The 19820-nt window shown below is 42.0% G+C and overlaps 1 protein-coding gene across 1 annotated transcript in view; it reads right to left on the bottom strand.

Moving 5' to 3' along the window:
- The window catches only part of DDX10 (DEAD-box helicase 10), a 309833-nt gene that overhangs the window by 26595 nt on the left and 263418 nt on the right, over positions 1-19820 (bottom strand). The window contains exon 17 of the mRNA XM_038371539.2: positions 401-534. Within this exon, the coding sequence (XP_038227467.1) occupies positions 401-534 (134 nt within the window). The remainder of the gene's footprint in view (positions 1-400; positions 535-19820) is intronic.

Raw genomic sequence — 19820 nt, 5'->3', positions numbered from 1 at the left:
ACGATGAACTCCAGGGAATTAGTCAAACATTTTTTGTCTGAATATTCTCATTGAGGTCCCTTGACACTGACTCATAATCCTAAATCTAACATGGCTAAATAAATGAGGTTGCTTAGGCTAAACTGCTAATTTGTCTTCAGCACCTGCTCAGCCAAAAAACTGTAAAAGTGGAAGTCTTGGGAGCATTAAATTTTCAGTATGCCCCTGTTGCAACATCTAAACAAAGCAGCATTCAAAAGTAGAAACATTTCCAAATGTATGTGAGAAATGACCTATGGCAAAACAAGAAATATATACAGCACCCCTGCTGTATTTCTTTTGATGAAAGCTGAGCTAAGGCATTTGACAGAAACACACTAATGTCTTTGCATTTTTTTTTGCTTCAAGTTGGAAAACATACCCATTGCTGTCTTCAATATCCAGATCAGCCTCTTGGTCAGAGCCTCTGTGTTTATCAGGATCTGGAAGGGTGCTTGGGTCAAATTCCTCTTCACTTCCACTATAATCCAGAAAGGCCTCAGCTTCCTCTTCAACCTGAAGGAGGACAAAGAGTTACAGACTGAAACAGGCAACTCCAGATTTTCGGCTCTCCCAGTAATAAAAGTGTTCTAAGGAACCATCACCACCTTCAAATTCATGCATCTAGATTATTGCCATTGCAGTCAAGGAGAACTGATTCCTTTCATTCACCATCAGTGGTGTTCTCTCACTGCTAGTAAGGATCAATGTTGAACAAATATGATATTTAAAAATAAAACCAGAAAATTTATGTTCAAATGTGGCATTTTCAAGTAATTCTGTTTAAATCTTCCAAATCCAGAAAAGGTTTTGGCAGCAACTTAAACACACCCATCTGAGAGCAGATGTGTGACAAGAGTTTTAAATTTACTGAATGTATTTCTGAGTGTAAAAAGACATGGGGATGTGCACAGCTTAATCGGTTTTGTAGCGTATGTTTTACAAAATGGACTGATTTAAAACTCAGTCAGGTTTCCCTGCAGACATAAACCATGACATGCCAAAGAGTGAATGCAACTTACCTTTTTAAGGGCGTTCTGATAGGCCACAGTGGATGATAAGTGTTCTCCAAGCTTACCCTCTCCTCTCTCTGCCCATCCTAAGCCCACATCCTCCCCTTGCATGTACTCAACACCTCTCAGAGTCCTCTGCAGAGTCTGGGAAAGTTTGGCAGTCTGGGTTCCTTAGAAGTGTTGAGTCCATGCAAGGGTCTTGGGAAATATACTCGGACCTACTGCCATTGTAAATTTTACTTGTCTATCTGCTTACAGGCATGGGATGAGAAGGCAGACAGAAGGGAAGATCTGGCTCTACATGCACACAAATCAAACCAGACAGAGCTTGTACACACCTCTAGGTAATGTTAAGCAATATGAATCCTGGATTCATTCATTATTATACTGAAAAGAAAACATCAAATATAGATAAACAAAGACATTGCCATATTTTCTTTATGCACCTAAATAGCACTTGTATGACAAGAATTCCCACAATATTTTTTTAAATTGCCTTTGACTTTACAGTAATTTATCATAAAAATGTGCATGCTTAACATTTAATGATCCTTTTATTTTTATTTTCCTCCTTTCATCCATCTCCAATCACTGCATTAGCTATGTGCGCCCCTCACCAGAACAAAAATCCCTTTGTGCTTTTCCCAGAGAAGTTTTCTTGAAGATCTTTGGATGCACGAAGACAGCAAGGAAATAGCAAGGAGAAGGTGAATTAGTCACCACTGCAGGAATCCCCTTAATGTTCCCCACAATGAAGCTCCCACCGTGTACTGAAAAGGTCATGGAGAGTGAGCAAAAGGAAAGGAAAAAGCACGTGTCCTATTAGAAGCAGCATGCTCAACATTAGTGCATTGTGTTCTAGAGTAGTTCAAAATACCAATAAGGGAAACTGTATGGTTGGAATGTGGTGGATATAAAACACTAAAAGCAATGTGAGGCTCAGGCCGGGTTAGCACTAAAAAGTTAGGTTGACCCAGCTACGGCACTCAGGGATGTGAAAAATCCACACCCTGGTGCGACACAATTAAGCTACCATCAGTGTAAGAGAGTGCTATGTCGACGCAAGAATTACCTATGCCAATGGAAAAACCCCTCCTATCAATGTAGATCGTATCTACCCCGAAGCACTATAGAGGCGCAGATGCAGTGTTGCCACTATGTCGCTGCAGTGTTTCAAGCGTAGATGAGCCCTCAGCAGCACTGCAAACTAACTAAGGAAAAATAACCAACTGAACAGCATATATGATTGCCATGAATCTCAGATGCTACTTCATAGCAAAATTACAAAAATGAAAACAAATGGACAAGTTTTTGGGAGTTAAACACTAGTTATCTCTCAAAATTACTGTTCTTTAGCTCATTGGTTGCTACAATATTTTAGTGTTTCAGTCAGAGGCGGATTTACCATTTTGTGGGTGTGATGCTCTGTACCTCGGAGAAACACCCAGCACCCCCATGTTCATCCTTGTAAAATGTTTGCATGGTATCCAATGCAAAGCTCGTCATGTCGGGTGTCTTCGGAAGACTCATAATACACTGAGCACTGTTGTTACAAGTAATGTTATAGGTAAGGTTATAGGTTACAAGTTCATGTATGTAGTTATGAGGCTGAAAATTTATTCTCATGGCTTAAAATAAACCCAAGCAAAAACTCTCCAAGAGCAGAGAGGCAGTTCACACTTCATCAGGGCAGGTAAGGGACAAACCAGTCCAGCCTCACAGGAACAAAGGACGCTGGCATAGGCAGCAACAAAAGAGTTAAACTCTCAAGGGAGTCACCCCCATTCCTTTGGTCAGTTTGGAACTGCGATGAGGTAATACTCACCTGACTCTTACTTGTTGTGCTTTGACATATAATCACTTAAAATCTATCTTTATAGTTAATAAATCTGTTTATTCTACCTGAGGCAGTGTGTTTGGTTTGAAGTGTGTCAGACTCTCCTTGGGATAACAAGCCTGGTACATATCATTATCTTTGTTAAATTGACGAACTCATATAAGCTTGCAGCGTCCAGTGGGCATAACTAGACACTGCAAGACGGACGTTCCTAGGGTTGTGTCTGGGATTGGAGATATTGGCTAGTGTCATTCAGTTGCACAATCCAAGGAGCAGCTTACATGCTAGAGGCTGTGTGTGAACAGCCCAAGAGTGCAGGTTTGCAGAGCAGAGCAGGGTAAGGCTGGCTCCCAGAGTCAAGGATTGGAGTGACCTAGCACGTCACTGGTCCAGATAACACCAGAAGGGAATGTCACAGTGGGGCCCCTCCCCACCACTTCCACCCGCAGTCCCACACACTCCTGCCAGGGAAATGGGATTGGGGCACAGGGGCTTTCCCCACCCCGCCCTCCTGGTGCTCCTGCCGGGGACTGGAGCTGTGCACTGGCAGAGACACTGTGCGCTGGCAGGAGGTCTGGGCGGGCTGGCGGAGCTGGGCAAGCCCCCATACCCTGACCCCACTCCCTGGCAGGAGCACCAGGTGGGCAGAGAAGGTTGGGGTGCGCCCATTTCCCCCCTCAATTGGCCAGGCCCCTGGGCACGGGCCAAGTTGGCTTAGTGGCTAATCCGCCACTCCTTTCAGTGGAACAAACTCAATAGTACTACAACAGAAAGATAGTTTGGAGGTTACCTTTTTGATGATGAGTTTCCATGTCTAAAAAATATTCTAGATTAGATTACAGCACATTTACATTTTTTTAAAAATATCCCTCTCATTCTATATGTTCTTGTATAGAACTACTGGTCTCATATTCACTAAGAAAATTATACTTGAAATAAACAAACAGTAATCTTAGTTCACAGATTCCAACACCAGAAAGACCAGTGTGATCCACTCATTCGTCTGACCTCCTGTATAACACAGGTGGTCAGTTGTGGCACGGAATAAAAGGTTTTGTAATAAACACATATGTATGAGTATCACAGAACAGTGTGTTCTAAAGGTTTTATTGGCACTCATTTGTTATGACCTGTATAACTCACTCACTCAAGTAATATAGATATTCTAATTTTATGCAATAATACGTCGATATCACATCTTACTATCATGTATTCTTTCATTATTTATGTACACACACACACACACACACGAGAGCATGAGATATGCATAGTATGTAGATCTAAATGTATGCTTTATGTCCTCATTACAGATTCATTTTCTAGACTGAAATTTGCATTCAAACTGGATGACAACTAAAGAAATAAACGACAAAAATGCCATATTTGTTTAATAGGAATTCATAAAGTAATATTTGGTATTAAGAGCATCATCTTGTGTATTTATTGAAATATTAATAAATGCTGATATTATTATACATCTTTCTCAGATTAATAATAAAAAGCTAATTATTTTTCACTCCTGCTTCATAAGTTTCACTCATAGAGTCAGGAAGCAGAAACTATGTGACTGAATTTTCTCATAATCCACTGTGAGTAACAAATACCGAGCAGTTGAAGCAAACAAGGCAAGCAACCCATAAAATGAACATGTGTCAAAATAAATACAGCAAATACGTACAAGTATTAAGCAAATACTTACAAATAAAAAGATACATTCACATAATTAGGAGTGGTTCCTTCTAAACTAATCAGAAAATGGATTAACTTCAGAACAGATAGATATTTTGACCAGCTCTAATTTAAAAAGCACAAGGTAACTTCCAAGGTTCCATTAGCACAAATGAGAATAAAGGAAGAAGGGAAAGTGAGGGGCCTAGACTATTGAGGGAGATAGGACCTAATAGAACCTGTGTTGCTAAACTCATTCTGCCAAGGTGGAACCAATCATCATGTTTAACTCTGGCCCTTGGACTGGGTCTACTAATTTAGATAAAAAAGCAAGCTACCCTCAACCACAGAGAACTTCCACTGATGTCAGTGAGAATTATTTGCACAAAGACTTAAAGACAGAATATGCCCCTGGCTCTGCAAACACTTAATGCACAGGAGTATTCCCCTTAGAGCAATAAGCCTAGTCATCACATGCACCTTTGCTGAATCAGGCCCTATAAATTTAGGTCTGATCTTGTAAAGCATTTAAGCATGTTTAAACATGTGAATAGTTCCCTTAAGTCACTAATACTTTCTACCCTTTGTTCATTTGGCCATTCGCAAATACAGTTACACTATTTCCATTATGACAGGTTTCAGAGTAGCAGCCGTGTTAGTCTGTATTCGCAAAAAGAAAAGGAGTACTTGTGGCACCTTAGAGACTAACAAATTTATTTGAGCATAAGCTTTCGTGAGCTACAGCTCACTTCATCGTCCACCAAATGCATCCGATGAAGTGAGCTGTAGCTCATGAAAGCTTATGCTCAAATAAATTTGTTAGTCTCTAAGGTGCCACAAGTACTCCTTTTCTTTTTACAATTTCCATTGCAATGATTTACATACAAGCATAAATTAGTTGCAGGATTGAAAACTTAAGTTATTTGAAAATCTTACCCCTACAATGTCATTAAACTTCAGAATTAATGTGCCTCTGAGATGAATGGTATAGGTCACATCTTCTAGAGATGCTGAGGTAGGCTAAGACAGAATGATATCGGCTCACTTTAAGAAAATATATTTGTAACCATGTGGACTAGTAACGACATTATTTTTTGTAATCAAAAGCCTGTGACCTTGAGAATACAAACGTGTGATGGGGTTAGATAGATACCTCAAGCAGGCTAGCATCCACATCCAGGTCAGGAGTTTGATAGCCCCTGTTCCAGAAAATACATAGAGGGTGAAAATCTATGAAAGAAATGATGTTCATTGAATGGTACTCCACCACCGTATCTGACAAATAAGCTCAAAGTCACATGTTCGCTTGAATAAGGGCAACCTTTATCCTCTGTTATATACTAGCTAAAGCATTTTTACACATATGATCCATTACACAAAGTAAAACTATTTCCCCATGGTATTTCTCCCCCCCACCCCACCCCCCACTGTTCCTCAGATATTCTTGTTAACTGCTGGAAATAGCCTACCTTGCTTGTCACCATGAAAGGTTTTCCTCCTTTCCCCCCCCTGCTGCTGGTGATGGCTTATCTTAAGTGATCACTCTCCTTACAGTGTGTATGATAAACCCATTGTTTCATGTTCTCTGTGTGTGTATATCAATCTCCCCTCTGTTTTTTCCACCAAAAGCATCCGATGAAGTGAGCTGTAGCTCACGAAAGCTTATGCTCTAATAAATTTGTTAGTCTCTAAGGTGCCACAAGTACTCATTTTCTTTTCATGAAAATGTGTGTACACGTAGAAAATGTTTTATGAATTAACTTTAGTTCTCATCTGATTACATTACATTATCTTGACTTGCAATTTGTATGTACAAACACTTAAGCCATTTATGGATTCCTGGAAGGGGAATTATTTCAGTACTGTCAATTCTGTCTAATGTAATTTATATAATGCATAATGGTTCAGTTTTTCTGTTTGACTAAGGAAACTGAATACAAAAGTATTGTTTTGTTTAAGAGTTCTTGATCTGAGTTTGGTAACAGTTATTCTCATGAAATATTCATGTGACTATATTAAAACACTAAATACGTCTTGAGATCTGTCACCTTTCGCATTCATTAATGATGTACTTGGCCTCTGGTAGTAACTGATGAGGAATGTTTGTGATTTTAATACTAACTATAAATTAAATATATATAAATTATAAATACTGGTAGTAGATTATCTGATGCAAGTGTCTAATTTTATACGAATGCCTTAAATATGCTCAAACATGTAGTTGAATGTCATCAGCATACTGTTGGCAAAGCAGCCCATGCTGTCTCATTATCTTTCCGAGTGGTCTCATGTAGATATTGAAGAGAATTGTTTCAGTATTTCCATATTTATCGCAGCATTCTGTACCATATCTTTGTGTCAAGCCTGGTTATTGCACTGCGGATGTAACACTATTACCTATTCTCCCATATACCCTTTTACCATGTAACAGTGACAAATGAATTTATGCTGACAACTACTCCTGTCATGGGCATATTTCAGAACTACAGAATATACAGAAGTTGTCAGAAGTACCATATTTCAGTTTCTACTTTTCAGAATTAATAGGTTGCTTCTTCTCCAATCTCTCTCAGTAGCAAATATACCTTTTATATCTACAGATTACATCTCCAGGAAGCACTTAAATTACCTTGTTAGTTCTATAATGTTTGAGTCAATAGAGAAAGAATAAACGTGGGCATTGTGTGTGTGTGATGGGGCACGTATGCCCCACACTGCGGTTGTGAGGGTTAACCCCACACTGTGGGCTGAGGAAGCCACGCCCCCATGGCCCTACTGGGCAGGCTCAAAGTGCAACAACAGTATAAAAGGGAGCAGCGTGGCTCCCTCTGGGTGGGCCACCGTAGGGGAAGGAGGTGTGCCGCTGGCTTCTGCTGAAGGGCCGCAGGCACTTCACAACGCGGAGGCCAGCCAGCTGACAGCAACCCTCAACCCCCAGGTACTGGATGCGACTGAGGGAGAAGAAACTGGGGGAACTAGGAAGCCACGAGATGCGGGTAGGAAGTAACCCAGGGAGTCTTTGCAGGGAATTGGTTGGACAACCGGAGTCTAGCTCAGCGTGTTTCAGCCAGATCCCTGCAGAACCGGCGGCAGGCAACCCCGCCACTGACAGGACCCTGGGTTGGGATCCAGTGGAGAGGGAGGACCAGGGTCTCCCTGTGCTGGCTGCCACGCTCCCTGACGTGGCGGCTCATCCTGACAGCAATTGACTCTGGCTGCTAGGCCGTCCAGCCCTGAGCCTTGGGGCAGCAACTGACTCTGGCTGCTAGGCCACCCAGCTCCAAGCCTAGGGGCAGCAATTGACTCTGGCCGCTAGGACACCCAGCTCCAAGCCTAGGGGCAGCAATTGACTCTGGCCGCTAGGACACCCAGCTCCAAGCCTAGGGGCAGCAATTGACTCTGGCCGCTAGGCCACCCAGCTCCAAGCCTAGGGGCAGCAATTGACTCTGGCCGCTAGGCCACCCAGCTCCAAGCCTAGGGGCAGCAATTGACTCTGGCCGCTAGGACACCCAGCTCCAAGCCTAGGGGCAGCAATTGACTCTGGCCGCTAGGCCACCCAGCTCCAAGCCTAGGGGCAGCAATTGACTCTGGCCGCTAGGCCGCCCAGCCCTGAGCCTTGGGACAGCAATTGACTCTGGCCGCTAGGCCGCCCAGCCCTGAGCCTTGGGACAGCAATTGACTCTGGCCGCTAGGCCGCCCAGCCCTGAGCCTTGGGACAGCAATTGACTCTGGCCGCTAGGCCGCCCAGCCCTGAGCCTTGGGACAGCAATTGACTCTGGCCGCTAGGCCGCCCAGCCCTGAGCCTTGGGACAGCAATTGACTCTGGCCGCTAGGCCGCCCAGCCCCAAGCCTAGGGGCAAAGATTGACTCTGGCTGCTAGGCCACACAGCCCCGGCTGAGCATGCGCAGGCGCAACCACGGACCCGACCCGCAACAGTGTGTGTATATAGATTATGTATATATAATTTTTGACATAGTAAATTCCATTTGTAGCAGGCTTTCATGTACAAACACCTCTCAGAACGAATCAATAGAATCACACAAGTGCTATATACTTGTGTTCTATAAGAGCCTGAATGATCAGGGCAGCTTGGTTTGAAATGATTAGTTTAATACAGTCGACAGTTTTTCAAAGATTCTCATGCAACAGTTTATCTCCCCCCAACAAGAATTTAAAAAGGAGAGAATTACAGGGTGGTTTGGTTACTGGAGACAGGATGGTTTAAACTTTTAATGTCCCTAGTTTTCTGGGTAGTGGTTGCATAAAATGAAACTGCTGAAGTTTAGTTATTATAGAGGTTTTTTGTGTGTGTTTGTAAGTTTTGTCGAGGGCACCTAGGGAGAATGGACAGACCTCAAAAGAAAAAAAAAAAATAGCACACACATTTAGGGAGGGATTGATTTCCAAAAGTGCTCACAGCACTGGCCTAACTCTGCTCCCACTGAGGTCAATGGCAAATCTCCCATTGACTCAGTGACAGCAGAGTTAGACAATGAAGACTGCTTTTGAAAAAATCTCACCCATAGATTTCTCTCAATTGTATTTGCATTTACATTTGTCAATAACTGTATTTTAATCAATCCTCAGCAATGAGATGGAGTCCAAACAATTCTAACCTGAAATCATTCTGATGCTAGGTTGTCTGGAGTTATATGTTGCTCAAAGAACTAAGCCACAGAAGAAAAGCCTTGTTTACTGTACTTCATAAGAAATCGGTGTAAGGCAGCCAGGGATAGGTAAACATATGGACAAGGAAGAATCTCTCCTCTCCCCCTGAATATCTAAAAGGCTATTAAAAACAGTAAAAAAACTAAACATTTTTATTTGTATTCTCCATATATTCCTTAACATGTGTCTTTCTAGTCCTCTGCCCCTCTCTCTTTTCACTTTCAGGTTCACAGCAGCCAGAACTGTCAGCCAACGTACAGAAAGTAATTCTCAAAAGTAGTCTCTGTGTTTAAACATTTCAACACATGAGTCTTCTTCAGGGAACTCAACATATGCTCACTGGGACATTCTAGATACAAAGAGCGTTTTCTTTGTACAACTTTGTGAAACTTTTGAATGACTTTTTTACATTACGTGACAATTAAATTCTTAGAAAAAGATAAGGCAGGAGACTTCATTTTTTTTTCTTGTTACAATACTCAAAGACATAGATATGGCTATATGCTGTAGAATGAGGGTGAAGAGGGAGAGTAATTCTTGTTTATTAACTAGGTGAATTGTGAATAAACTGAACAACTGTCTTGTCAAGCTTGAACAAAATATAAACATTGCAAATGTGAATTTCTCCAGAGTCCAAATGTAAGCAGGGGAATAGTCCTGCTATTGTGGGGAACTTTCCTGGCTTCTGCACTACCCCAGTGAAGTGGGCTAGCGAAAGGATCTGAGTCCTTGCTCCCACTTGCTTTACCCAGTGGCCTACCTGCCCTTGAGGACTCTCCTGTCTGGCAGAGTCCTCGTAACCCCAACAAGGCTGGGCCCAGGATTCATGGGGGGCTCAACCCCCAAACCTCCTTGGTCACCTAGGACAGGGGCTAGGGTGCCCCACTCCGGGGTACTCCCTCTGCACTGGGCACTTCTCTGACCCACTGACCATTACATACAATTTAAAGCAAATGCAAGTTATTTAATCAACAATTAATTTTAAAAAGAATAAAGGGAAACGGGAAAGGTTAAAGGAAACATCACTCCGCTCTGTGGCAGGGAACATCACGAACAGTGTCTCTGGGATGTCCGGGCAGTTCATAATCTGTCCCTTGTAAGTCCCAGGCCTTCTTCTCAGGCCCTGGCTGTGCTGCAGGGATGCTGTAGGTTGGACACTCGCTCTGGTGGTGGCCTCAGGCTCCAGGTGGCAGGGCCCTTCTTCCCAGCGTTGCCTGTCGGGGTTACCTGTCCCTCCTTGTGGGGATTACTAATTCCCCCACGAGTCTGGCCTGCAGAGCCTCCTGGCTGAGGCATCTCCCTGTGCTGGGCCCACTGCCCAGGGGTCCCCCTCGCTCTTCCCAGCTACTCACGACACCCGGCTCCGAACTGCTCCAGCCCCAGCTCCACTCTGCCTCAGCATGGCTGCTGCTCTGCCTCCAGCTCCCTGGGCTGCTTCTCTGGCCCCTCTGGTTCTGGTTGCTTCAGCTCAGCTCCCAGGACTGGTCTGCTCTCTCTAGGCTGTGCCTCTGGCTTTAGGGCTGCAGCTCTCCTCCCAGGACAAGTCTGCTCTGCAGGCTGCTTCTGTGACTCTGCTCCCAGCACTGACCTGCTTCGTGGGCTGCTTTTCTGGCCCCTCTGGCTCTGGCTGCTGCAGCTCTGCTCCCAGGGCAAGTCTGCTCTCTCTGGGCTGTGCCTCTGGCTTTGGAGCTGCTGCTCTGCTTCCAGGATAGGGTCTGCTCTCTCTGGATCTGGCTCAGCTCTGCTCCCCAGCTCAGCTTGAGCCCCTGTTTTCTCCTTAGCTCAGCCCCCTCTATCTGACCCAGGCAAGTCCAGCTCACACGGAGGATGGACCTTCCTGGCCTCCTGACTCCCTGATTAGCCTGCCCGCCCTGTCGTTCAGGCTGACCTCAAGCATTGGCCTCTCCCTATTGTTCTTGGGAATTATCAGTCTCAGGGTCCTTATTTCCCCTTTGAGTACTGGGAGCTAGCCAACCAAAACACCCCCACTGAATGTTAGTTTGGGGGCAACAGTCCCCTTACACAAACTTGTCTATCGTAAAGCAACAGATTAAAGACTATGGAACACAGAAAAAGAAAATCAGACTGGAAACTATTTAAAAATTATGAGATTCTGGGAACAAAAGTTCTGCTCTTATTTTGTTCTTGGTACAACTCGTAAGAGATCAACACATTAAAAACAGAAGAGCATTTGGTATCCGCTGAATGCAGTGAAAAATGTCTTGCCCATAACGTTGAGATTTTCCTTAGCATTGGTTATGTCATTACACACATGTACTCTAAATATTAGGCCTGTGTGCTATACAGAGTACCTATTTAGAATGGGATATTTACAGGAAACAAGAATATGAATTCCATTAATTTCCCACTGTGAAATTTAGTTGAAATGCTGTAGGTAGAACATGTATGTGAAAATAACAGAAAAATGCCAAATTAAGAGGAATTGCTTCTTGTACTTCTCTAGTGTTTCTTGTGCTTCTATGGTTTGCTGTGATAGCAAGAAACAGTCTATCTAGTTTTACTTAGAACCCACTAAGAGCAATATGCTCTTAAGTCTCAATCCTGCAAACATGTACACATGAATAAGCAGGGCTATTGACTTTAATGGGAACACTCATGTAAATGAAGTTTCTTGTGTGCATGTTTGTAGAATCATTATGATTAACTGTATTACTGCAGCACCAAGGAGCCACAGTCATGGACCAGAACCCCATTGTGCTATACCAACACTGAACAAAGAGATGGGTCCCTGACCCAAAATGTTTATAATTTAAGCTTAAGAAAACAGATGGACACAGACACACCAATGGGGAAGTACAAAGAAATAATGAGAATATTGGTCAGCCTGATAAGAGTTTTAAGGTGAATAATGAGGTAGCTTTGCTGATGCTTTCAATGAGTTCCTCCCAAGGATGAGGGGCAGCATGGCAGAAAGCACAAAGATGCTTGTTTGAAAATTTAACAAGTGGGCAAAGGAAACTGACATCACTGGTGATCAGAGGTGGAAGCCAACCTCTGAACAGCAAATGAGAGAAAATAGGTAGGGCAAGGCTAGGTCATAAAGCTCCTTGAAAGTGAAGACAAGAAGCTTATTTTTGATGCATTAGAAAAAAGAGAGGTGATATAGTCAATTAGACAGGATAAGAAAATGATCTTTTCAGTTGCATTCTGAGTGACAACAAGTGGAACAAGACTGTGTTTGTTAAGGCCAGAAAGAAGGATTGTGCAGCAATCAAAACATAAGATGATGAGAGCCTGTACACGTGTTTTAGATGCGTGGAAGGATAGGGAAGGCTTATCTTAGAGATGTTACACAGAAAGACTCTGCAAGACTTAGATATTGGGTGGACCTAGAAGGAGGTCCAAGTTGAAGATTATGCCCAGTGGACTTGAGTGATAGGCAGGATGGTGGTGTTGTCCACTGTGATCAGGAAAGGAAGGGTGTGTGTGAATGTGCATCTTAAAGAGCTTTGTTTAAACTCCATTGACTTTGAGCTGATGGCTATACAGTTACAAGGAGATGTCACGAGGTAGGCTGAGATTTTAGTGTGGACAGAAGCAGGCAGGTCTGGAGTAGAGCAGAAGATCTATGACACGTCAGCATACAAATGGCAGTTGAATTTGTTTTGCAGATGAGATTACCCAAAGATAAGGTGTAGAGGGAGAAAAGAAGGGGACCAAGGACTGAACCCTTTGGAGCCCTCACAGAACCCTGGAGGGGAAAAAGAAGGATCCTCCAAAGGGCATCCTGAAGGAACAATTAGAGAGGTATAAAGGGAGCCAGCATGGAAGTCAAGGGAGGACAATATTTCAAGAAGAAGAGCAGAGTTGACTGTGTCGAAGGTGGTTGACACGTCCATGAGAATGAGGATGGAGTACTGGTTATGAGCTTTGGCTAGGAAGAGGTCATTAGAGACTTTGGTGAGAGCAGTTTTGTTGAGTATAAGGGGTGGAAGCCAGATTGAAGAGGTTCTAGGATGGAATTAGAGAAGAGGAACCCCAGACAGTAATTGCAAACAGTGTGTTCAATAAGCTTAGAGGGAAAAGGGGAGAAGAGAGGAGGGGAGGTAGATGGGAAAAGGGAGGGTTTTTTTAAGATGGGAGCTACTAAAGCATGCTTGTATTGTGAGGTGGAAGAGCCCGAGCAGAGTAAGGGAGCAGAGGGGATGAGATGGGAGTAAGGAAGGGCTTGGAATGGGATGGGGTCACTGGGACAAATGGAGGGGTTAGAGGAGAAGAGCAGATGAAAAAAACTTCTGCATCTGTGACGTGGGTGGTGGATCAAATTGTAGGAGAGGAACGGGGAGGGAAGGCAAGCCAAAAAGGAGGGAAAGATCACATAATATTTTGTTAATTTGCTCTTGGAAGAAATTGGCAAGATCCTGTGCTGAGAAGTGGAGGCAGAAGGAGGGGAAGGTTTGAGGAGAGAGTCAAAGATGGTAAAAATGCAGGTGGTATTGCAGAGATGAGATTCAATTAAGTTGGAGAAATAAAGTTGTTTAGCTAGGAAGACGGCAGAACTGAAAGAAGAGAGAATGATTCTGTAGTGGAGGGCATCAGCCTGGTCATGGGATTTCTGCCAGAGATGCTCCGGAGTGCGAAAGCAAGAGTTAAGGAAGCGAATGTTGGAGAGATAAGTGGAGATGGGAGTTGACAGGATGGTCCTTGTTGTGGGAGAGAGGGGCAAAAGAGTCAAGGTTAGAGGAGAGTGGAACATGGACAGAATCAACAACCACATCAATGGAAGAGAGGACAGAGAAGAGAGGGCTGAGAGCAGACAAAAAGACAAACAAACATTCATGGACTGGAAGTCAAGGAAAGGCTGAGATATGGGGCACTAGGAGTAGTGGTGGGGAGGGGGATATGTTCTATAATTGTGATGCTTTCTTAACTGGATCAGGAAAGCTCTTATCAGCTTGCGTGGTATAAGACCAAAGTATTTTGAAACTTAGGATGGCAATAGAAATCAAAGCTCAGGCATTTTTCTGTCAAAAGCATAATTTTTTATGCAAAGGACCTTTTCTGTTCATATCTGGATGATTGAATAAGGACGTCAAACCCTAGTCTTCCATATGTCACTATTTCAATTACTGCCAAAATCATTCCAAATATTTCCAATCATGGAATAAAGAATCAGTTTTCATTATTTCAAATACAAATGGTATATAAATGTTACAGTAGAGATCCTGGACCTGGTCTGAATGTGTAATTAAGGTAACTGATTTTAATTATGGAGTCTACATTTTCTCCTATAAATGTGCAAGAAATCAGACAAAAAACATACTGTAGGTACAGTGGCCATCTCTACAAATCATGGTATCATCTATGAAATCTGAATTTTCAACTAACCATGCTGTTTCCTGGTTGCTCACTCATTTGCTTTTTTATTACAGCAACATCTGAAAAATCCTTAGACTGTATAAATAATGTATCATACTCTTAAATAACAGGATGCAATGCATTGTGTGATTGATTACCTTTGGTACCTATCCTTTATGAAAGTAGGGAAACAAGGCTTTTCTGAACTCCTAGAAAATTACATTTTGGTAAAACCACCAAAGAGCAATTAAGTACGCTTGAGACTGTTAACACAGTATATTCAATTACTAGACCTTTAACTTTCAGTTGCTGCACAAATTAAATGTTATCCTGAATTCAGTGCCAGGAAAAAGTACGGGTATCCCAATAGGGCAGACACATGTTTTTTCATATCCCTTCCCCCAATCACATTCAGAATGGGCAGACAAAAACTTCCATGGAAGCAGGAAGGGAGGTGGGTAAATATTTATTTCAATTATTAAAAAAAAATAATCACCAAACTGGATTTAAAAGCTGTCAGGTTCCAACCTTTTGAAATAAGGATGCCAGTGTTGATTATGATTTTTATAACATAAAACTGTCCATTGAGAACTAAAAGACCACCAGCTGATTTCACATAGGAGCAAGAATGGTAATGACTTTTAGTAGTTATTGACCTGGACCCAATTTGATTCAGTGATCTAAAGGCAAAAGGCTTGGTAATCCGCTACTGATGTCCTGAATTACGCAGTCCCCTAGAAATCAGCTTTGGTTGTGCATTAATAAACACTGGAAAAGAGAGGGCCAAGTTCACACTAACATCCAATAGTGTGAATAAAGTCACGGGTTTGATTGTGCTCCCCAACCTTTTGAAATAAGGATGCCAGTGTGGATTATGATTTTTATAACATAAAACTGTCCATTGAGAACTAAAAGACCACCAGCTGATTTCACATAGGAGCAAGAATGGTAATGACTTTTAGTAGTTATTGACCTGGACCTATTATCTCAGTGAACCGCTGAAGGCACGAGCGCCAGAAGCTTGTGTCATCACTACTAACCCATACTATACCTTGGCATGGAGCCACAACGTGCCTTGTGCATATATATCACAAGAGGAACAAATTTCCCCACTCAGAGTGAATGCAGCATTCATAAATCAATAATATTTCCAACAACCTAAAAGCTGAGACACAGCATTCCATATCATGTATTATATTCAGGGCTACATGGACTCAGTCATTCCACAGAGTCGAACCCACACTCAATTTCTCACAACAGAACTGCATTCCAGATTCTCAGCTTTAAAACAAACTTTTTAGTCCTCATGTTTACAAAGAGAGCTTTAAAAATATGAGCTGAGTGTAAAGAGATATAGTGATGGCTTCCTGAGGCTGACAACTCAGATGTGGACTGCCCCATTGTCTCAATAAGCAGCTCATTCTAAAACTTGCAGAGATGACAAAAAATGTCAACTATTTACTCATTTTTGATAATTTGAGAAGAAATGTCCAGTTAATGGGTTTACCTTAAATCCCATACTGCCTCCCATGCACCAAAATCTCCATCATCACCCATACCAAAACTTCAGCTTCTCCCTGACAACTACCTCAATGCAGCAATGTACTATTCATTACAAAAATATGAGGCTTACAGAAAACTGGAAGTGTGGGGGACAGCATAAAATATGTAGAATAGCCAAACAAATAATACAGGGGACTATATTTCATTATTAATTTTCACATTTAGTGCATTTAAACCCCCTCCCCAGTAATTTAATAAAACTTTCATATAATTTTGTATCTACTGCACCAATGCAACAGGATCTAGGGAACTTGCTAGAGAATTTAGTCCAGCTTGTCGTGGAGCATGAAGGTCTTGATTATATTACACCACTAGAACTCTGGACTAATATGCACACAACACAGTGTGCTAATATACCCATCTTTTACAAATTACTTATGCACCAATCCTGCACCAATAAGCAGACCCCTGCATCTGTGTAAGGCCCCACTAAAGTTAGAGAGGGATCACACAGGTGCAGGAGTCATCACATTACACCACATTACAGAATTGGGGCCTTATTATTACCCTACCACCTAGTCCTGGATCAATATTAATACAATTTTTTCAAAAATCTCTTTTGCCTCCTTCGCCCTCACTTGCCGTGAGTATAACGTATACATGCCACTGGAGTGCTTCAGCTTAGACACTAAGGGGTTCTTCCATCGGCGCAGGTAATCCACCTCCCTGAGAGGTGGTAGCCAGGTCAAAAGAAGAATTCGTTTGTCAACCTAGTGCTGTCTACACCAAGGGTTAGATTGGTATAGCTACGTATCTCAGGAGTGTGGATTTGTCACATCCCTCAGAGATGTAACTACGCAGGTGTAAGTTCCTAGTGTAGACCAGGCCTAAGACTAAAACAAAACAAAAAAAGTTTGTAAAGGGACGAGACCGCGTCTATCTCAATGTTTGTACAGTGCCTGGCAAAATGGAACTCTGACCCTGGTTGGGGCCTTTCGGTCTTGAGATATCATCAGCAACTAATAACTTTTACCCTAACATTTATTATTTAATCTTTGCATTGTAATAGTGCCCAAGAGCTAGAGTCATAGACCAGAATTAGGTCACTTGTGTGGCCCTATATTTATTTTTTTGCTTTACTTTCTGCATCCACTAGCACCTCCTGTATAGTCAGTTTCACTGTTTTCACTGTACATTCAGTTGCCTGTTTGGTTTGTGTACATCTTGTACATGAATCCAGGGACAGCAATTTTTGTAAAATAGAAAAATGTTTTTGCGAAACCACAGAAATTGGTACAGTCTCACGGTAGGTACAGCATCTAAAATTACTTATTAGATTTTATGTTGACTACATCCTTTTAAAACTTTTCAAGCCCAGATTGCTAGTGTTCAAATCTTAGATCACTGAAAACAAAAGGCTGGCATGAAAGCACTTCTGACATCATAATGGTTTCTTTTATTTCATTTTTTTTCCCAGTTATGCCAGGACTGAGTGAATAAGCCACTGAAAATGGAACATCTTTTAAAAAAACAAAAAACAGGAGAGCTTCAAATGTTTGGAAATAATAAGCCAGATGTAATAAATATTTAAAGAATATTTTTTGTTCCTGCCATTAAAATGAATAGGAATTTTAAATTGTGAAGAGAAAATGCCAATTTTTTAAAAGCCATTAACCTTTTTGGTGAAGACTGATGCAAAACAGGCATTAAACAACTCAGCCTTCTCAATGTCATCAGTTTTTAGCTCTTCTTGCTCTCTACGTAGAAGACCTGCACTTTCCTTCTTCTTTCTTGTTCCTAATGTATTTAAAGAACCTGTTCTTATCCCTTGCAGGTGGAACTCATTTTGTGCTTTACCCCTCTGATTTTCTGCCTATGTGCTTGTTATTTTTCTATATTCATCCTTCACAATTTGTCCATATTTCACTTTTTATAGGATTCCTCTTTGATTTTCAGCTCATTAAAAAAGCTCTTGCTTCGTTCATATTGGCCTTTTACTATTCTTCCTAACTTTCCTTTGCATCAGGATAGTTTGTAGTTGTGCCTTTAATGTGGCCTCCTTTAGAAACTGCAGGTCTCCTAAAAGCCTTTACCCTTAGATTTTTCTTCCCATCGGAACTTACCTATCAATTCTCTGTAAAGTCTGCTGTTTTGAAGTCCATTGTCCTTACGCTGCTCTCACGCCTTCCTTTCTTTAGAATCATAAAAATCTATCATTTCATGATCACTTTCACCCAAATTGCCTTCCACCTTCAGATATGCAACTTGTTGGACAGAATCCAGTCAAAAATGGCTGGCCTCCTAGTTACTTCCTCCACTTTCTGAAACAAAGTTGCCCCCAGAAAATTCCAAGAATTCATTTGTAATTTTGTGTTTTGCCATATTACTTTTCCAACAGATATTTGGGGAGTTAAGGTTCCCCATTATGACCAGGTCTTGTGTGTTCTGGATATTTCTGTTATTTATTCTAGAAATACCTCACCCACCTCCTTCTCTTGATTTTGTGGTCTTTATCAGATCCATACTATGACATCACCCCTACTTTTCCCCTTTTATCTTTATTCAGAGGCTTTCAACTGACCTTCCTCTCACCACCTTCAGGATCTCAGATCAAGTGTATATATTCCTGATGTACAGTGCAACACCTCCTCCTTTTTTATCCTGCCTGTTCTTCCTGAACAAATTATATCCCTCTATACCAATATTCCAGTCATGAGATTTATCCCACCAGGCTCTGTGATGCCAGTTAAGTCATAATTAAGCTTATGTACTAATAGTTCTAGTTTTTCCTGTTCGTTCTCCATCTTCCTTAGATGTGTAGACATCTAAGATTTTGAGCAGATTCCTCCCTTGCTGCTCCTATGACACTATTTTAAATTTTCATGTCCCCCATCCCCACAGCATCTAGCCCTCTGTTAAAGTTGCCATTTTTACGTTTTCCTGTGGGATTTTGTCACCTGACCCCTTTGAACCGACTTTAAAGCCCTTCCTTACTAAGTTAGCAAGTCAGTGTGTGAAGATGCTCTTCTCCATCTCTTCCCAGCAGTCATCCTTCACAGAAAAGCATCCCATGATCAAGAATGCTCCCATAACACCATCTGCACAGCCATGCATTTATCTCCAGAATGCACATGTCCCAACCCGAGTCCTTATCCTCAACCAGGAGGATGGACAAGATCACCACCTTCGCCCTCACTCACTTTAAAAGGAGTATTGGCATTAATGAATAGCTTGCGCCTCTTGCCCAGGAGAAAATGGTATGGAATTTCCAACACAAGAAATGTTTTTCCTCTAAATACTGCAGACCTAACATTGACAATACTGAAAGGGTCTCAAGCAAGGAAAGAACACTTGGATAATTAACATGCTCAGTCACTGGCAGCTGACAATACCTGCTCTTAAATAGTAAAGGCAGCCTGATTAAGCACCCAAAATTTTGAGTTATGGGAGTTCTATTAGGATCACATGCTGGGACCTTTGGAGAGAACTACTCTTCCCTTTTGTCAAGGAAGATTTTTTTTTAATTACACACCTCAATCTGTTGAAAGTGAAATTCCTTTAAATCTCTCTCTCGCTATATATACTACAAGTCCTAAATCATTTCCTTTCAGATCCAGATCAGAAATGTGTATGAATGTAGCTTTACTGGCTAACCACTGTTTTGCTTTAAAGTGGAAGCTATATATAACTCTCTCTTTTGGAACAAGGGGCTTATTAAAAGACCAAAAAGCTATTATCCTGCTGGAAAGAAAATCACTTAGTATTCAGGCCAACAAGCTGACTTTTGGTTTAT

This window comes from Dermochelys coriacea, chromosome 1, assembly GCF_009764565.3.
Source record: "Dermochelys coriacea isolate rDerCor1 chromosome 1, rDerCor1.pri.v4, whole genome shotgun sequence".
In the NCBI taxonomy this organism is placed as follows: Eukaryota; Metazoa; Chordata; order Testudines; family Dermochelyidae; genus Dermochelys; species Dermochelys coriacea.
Note: the sequence above shows the minus strand (reverse complement) of the source record. Positions and strands in the feature narration are given on the sequence as shown.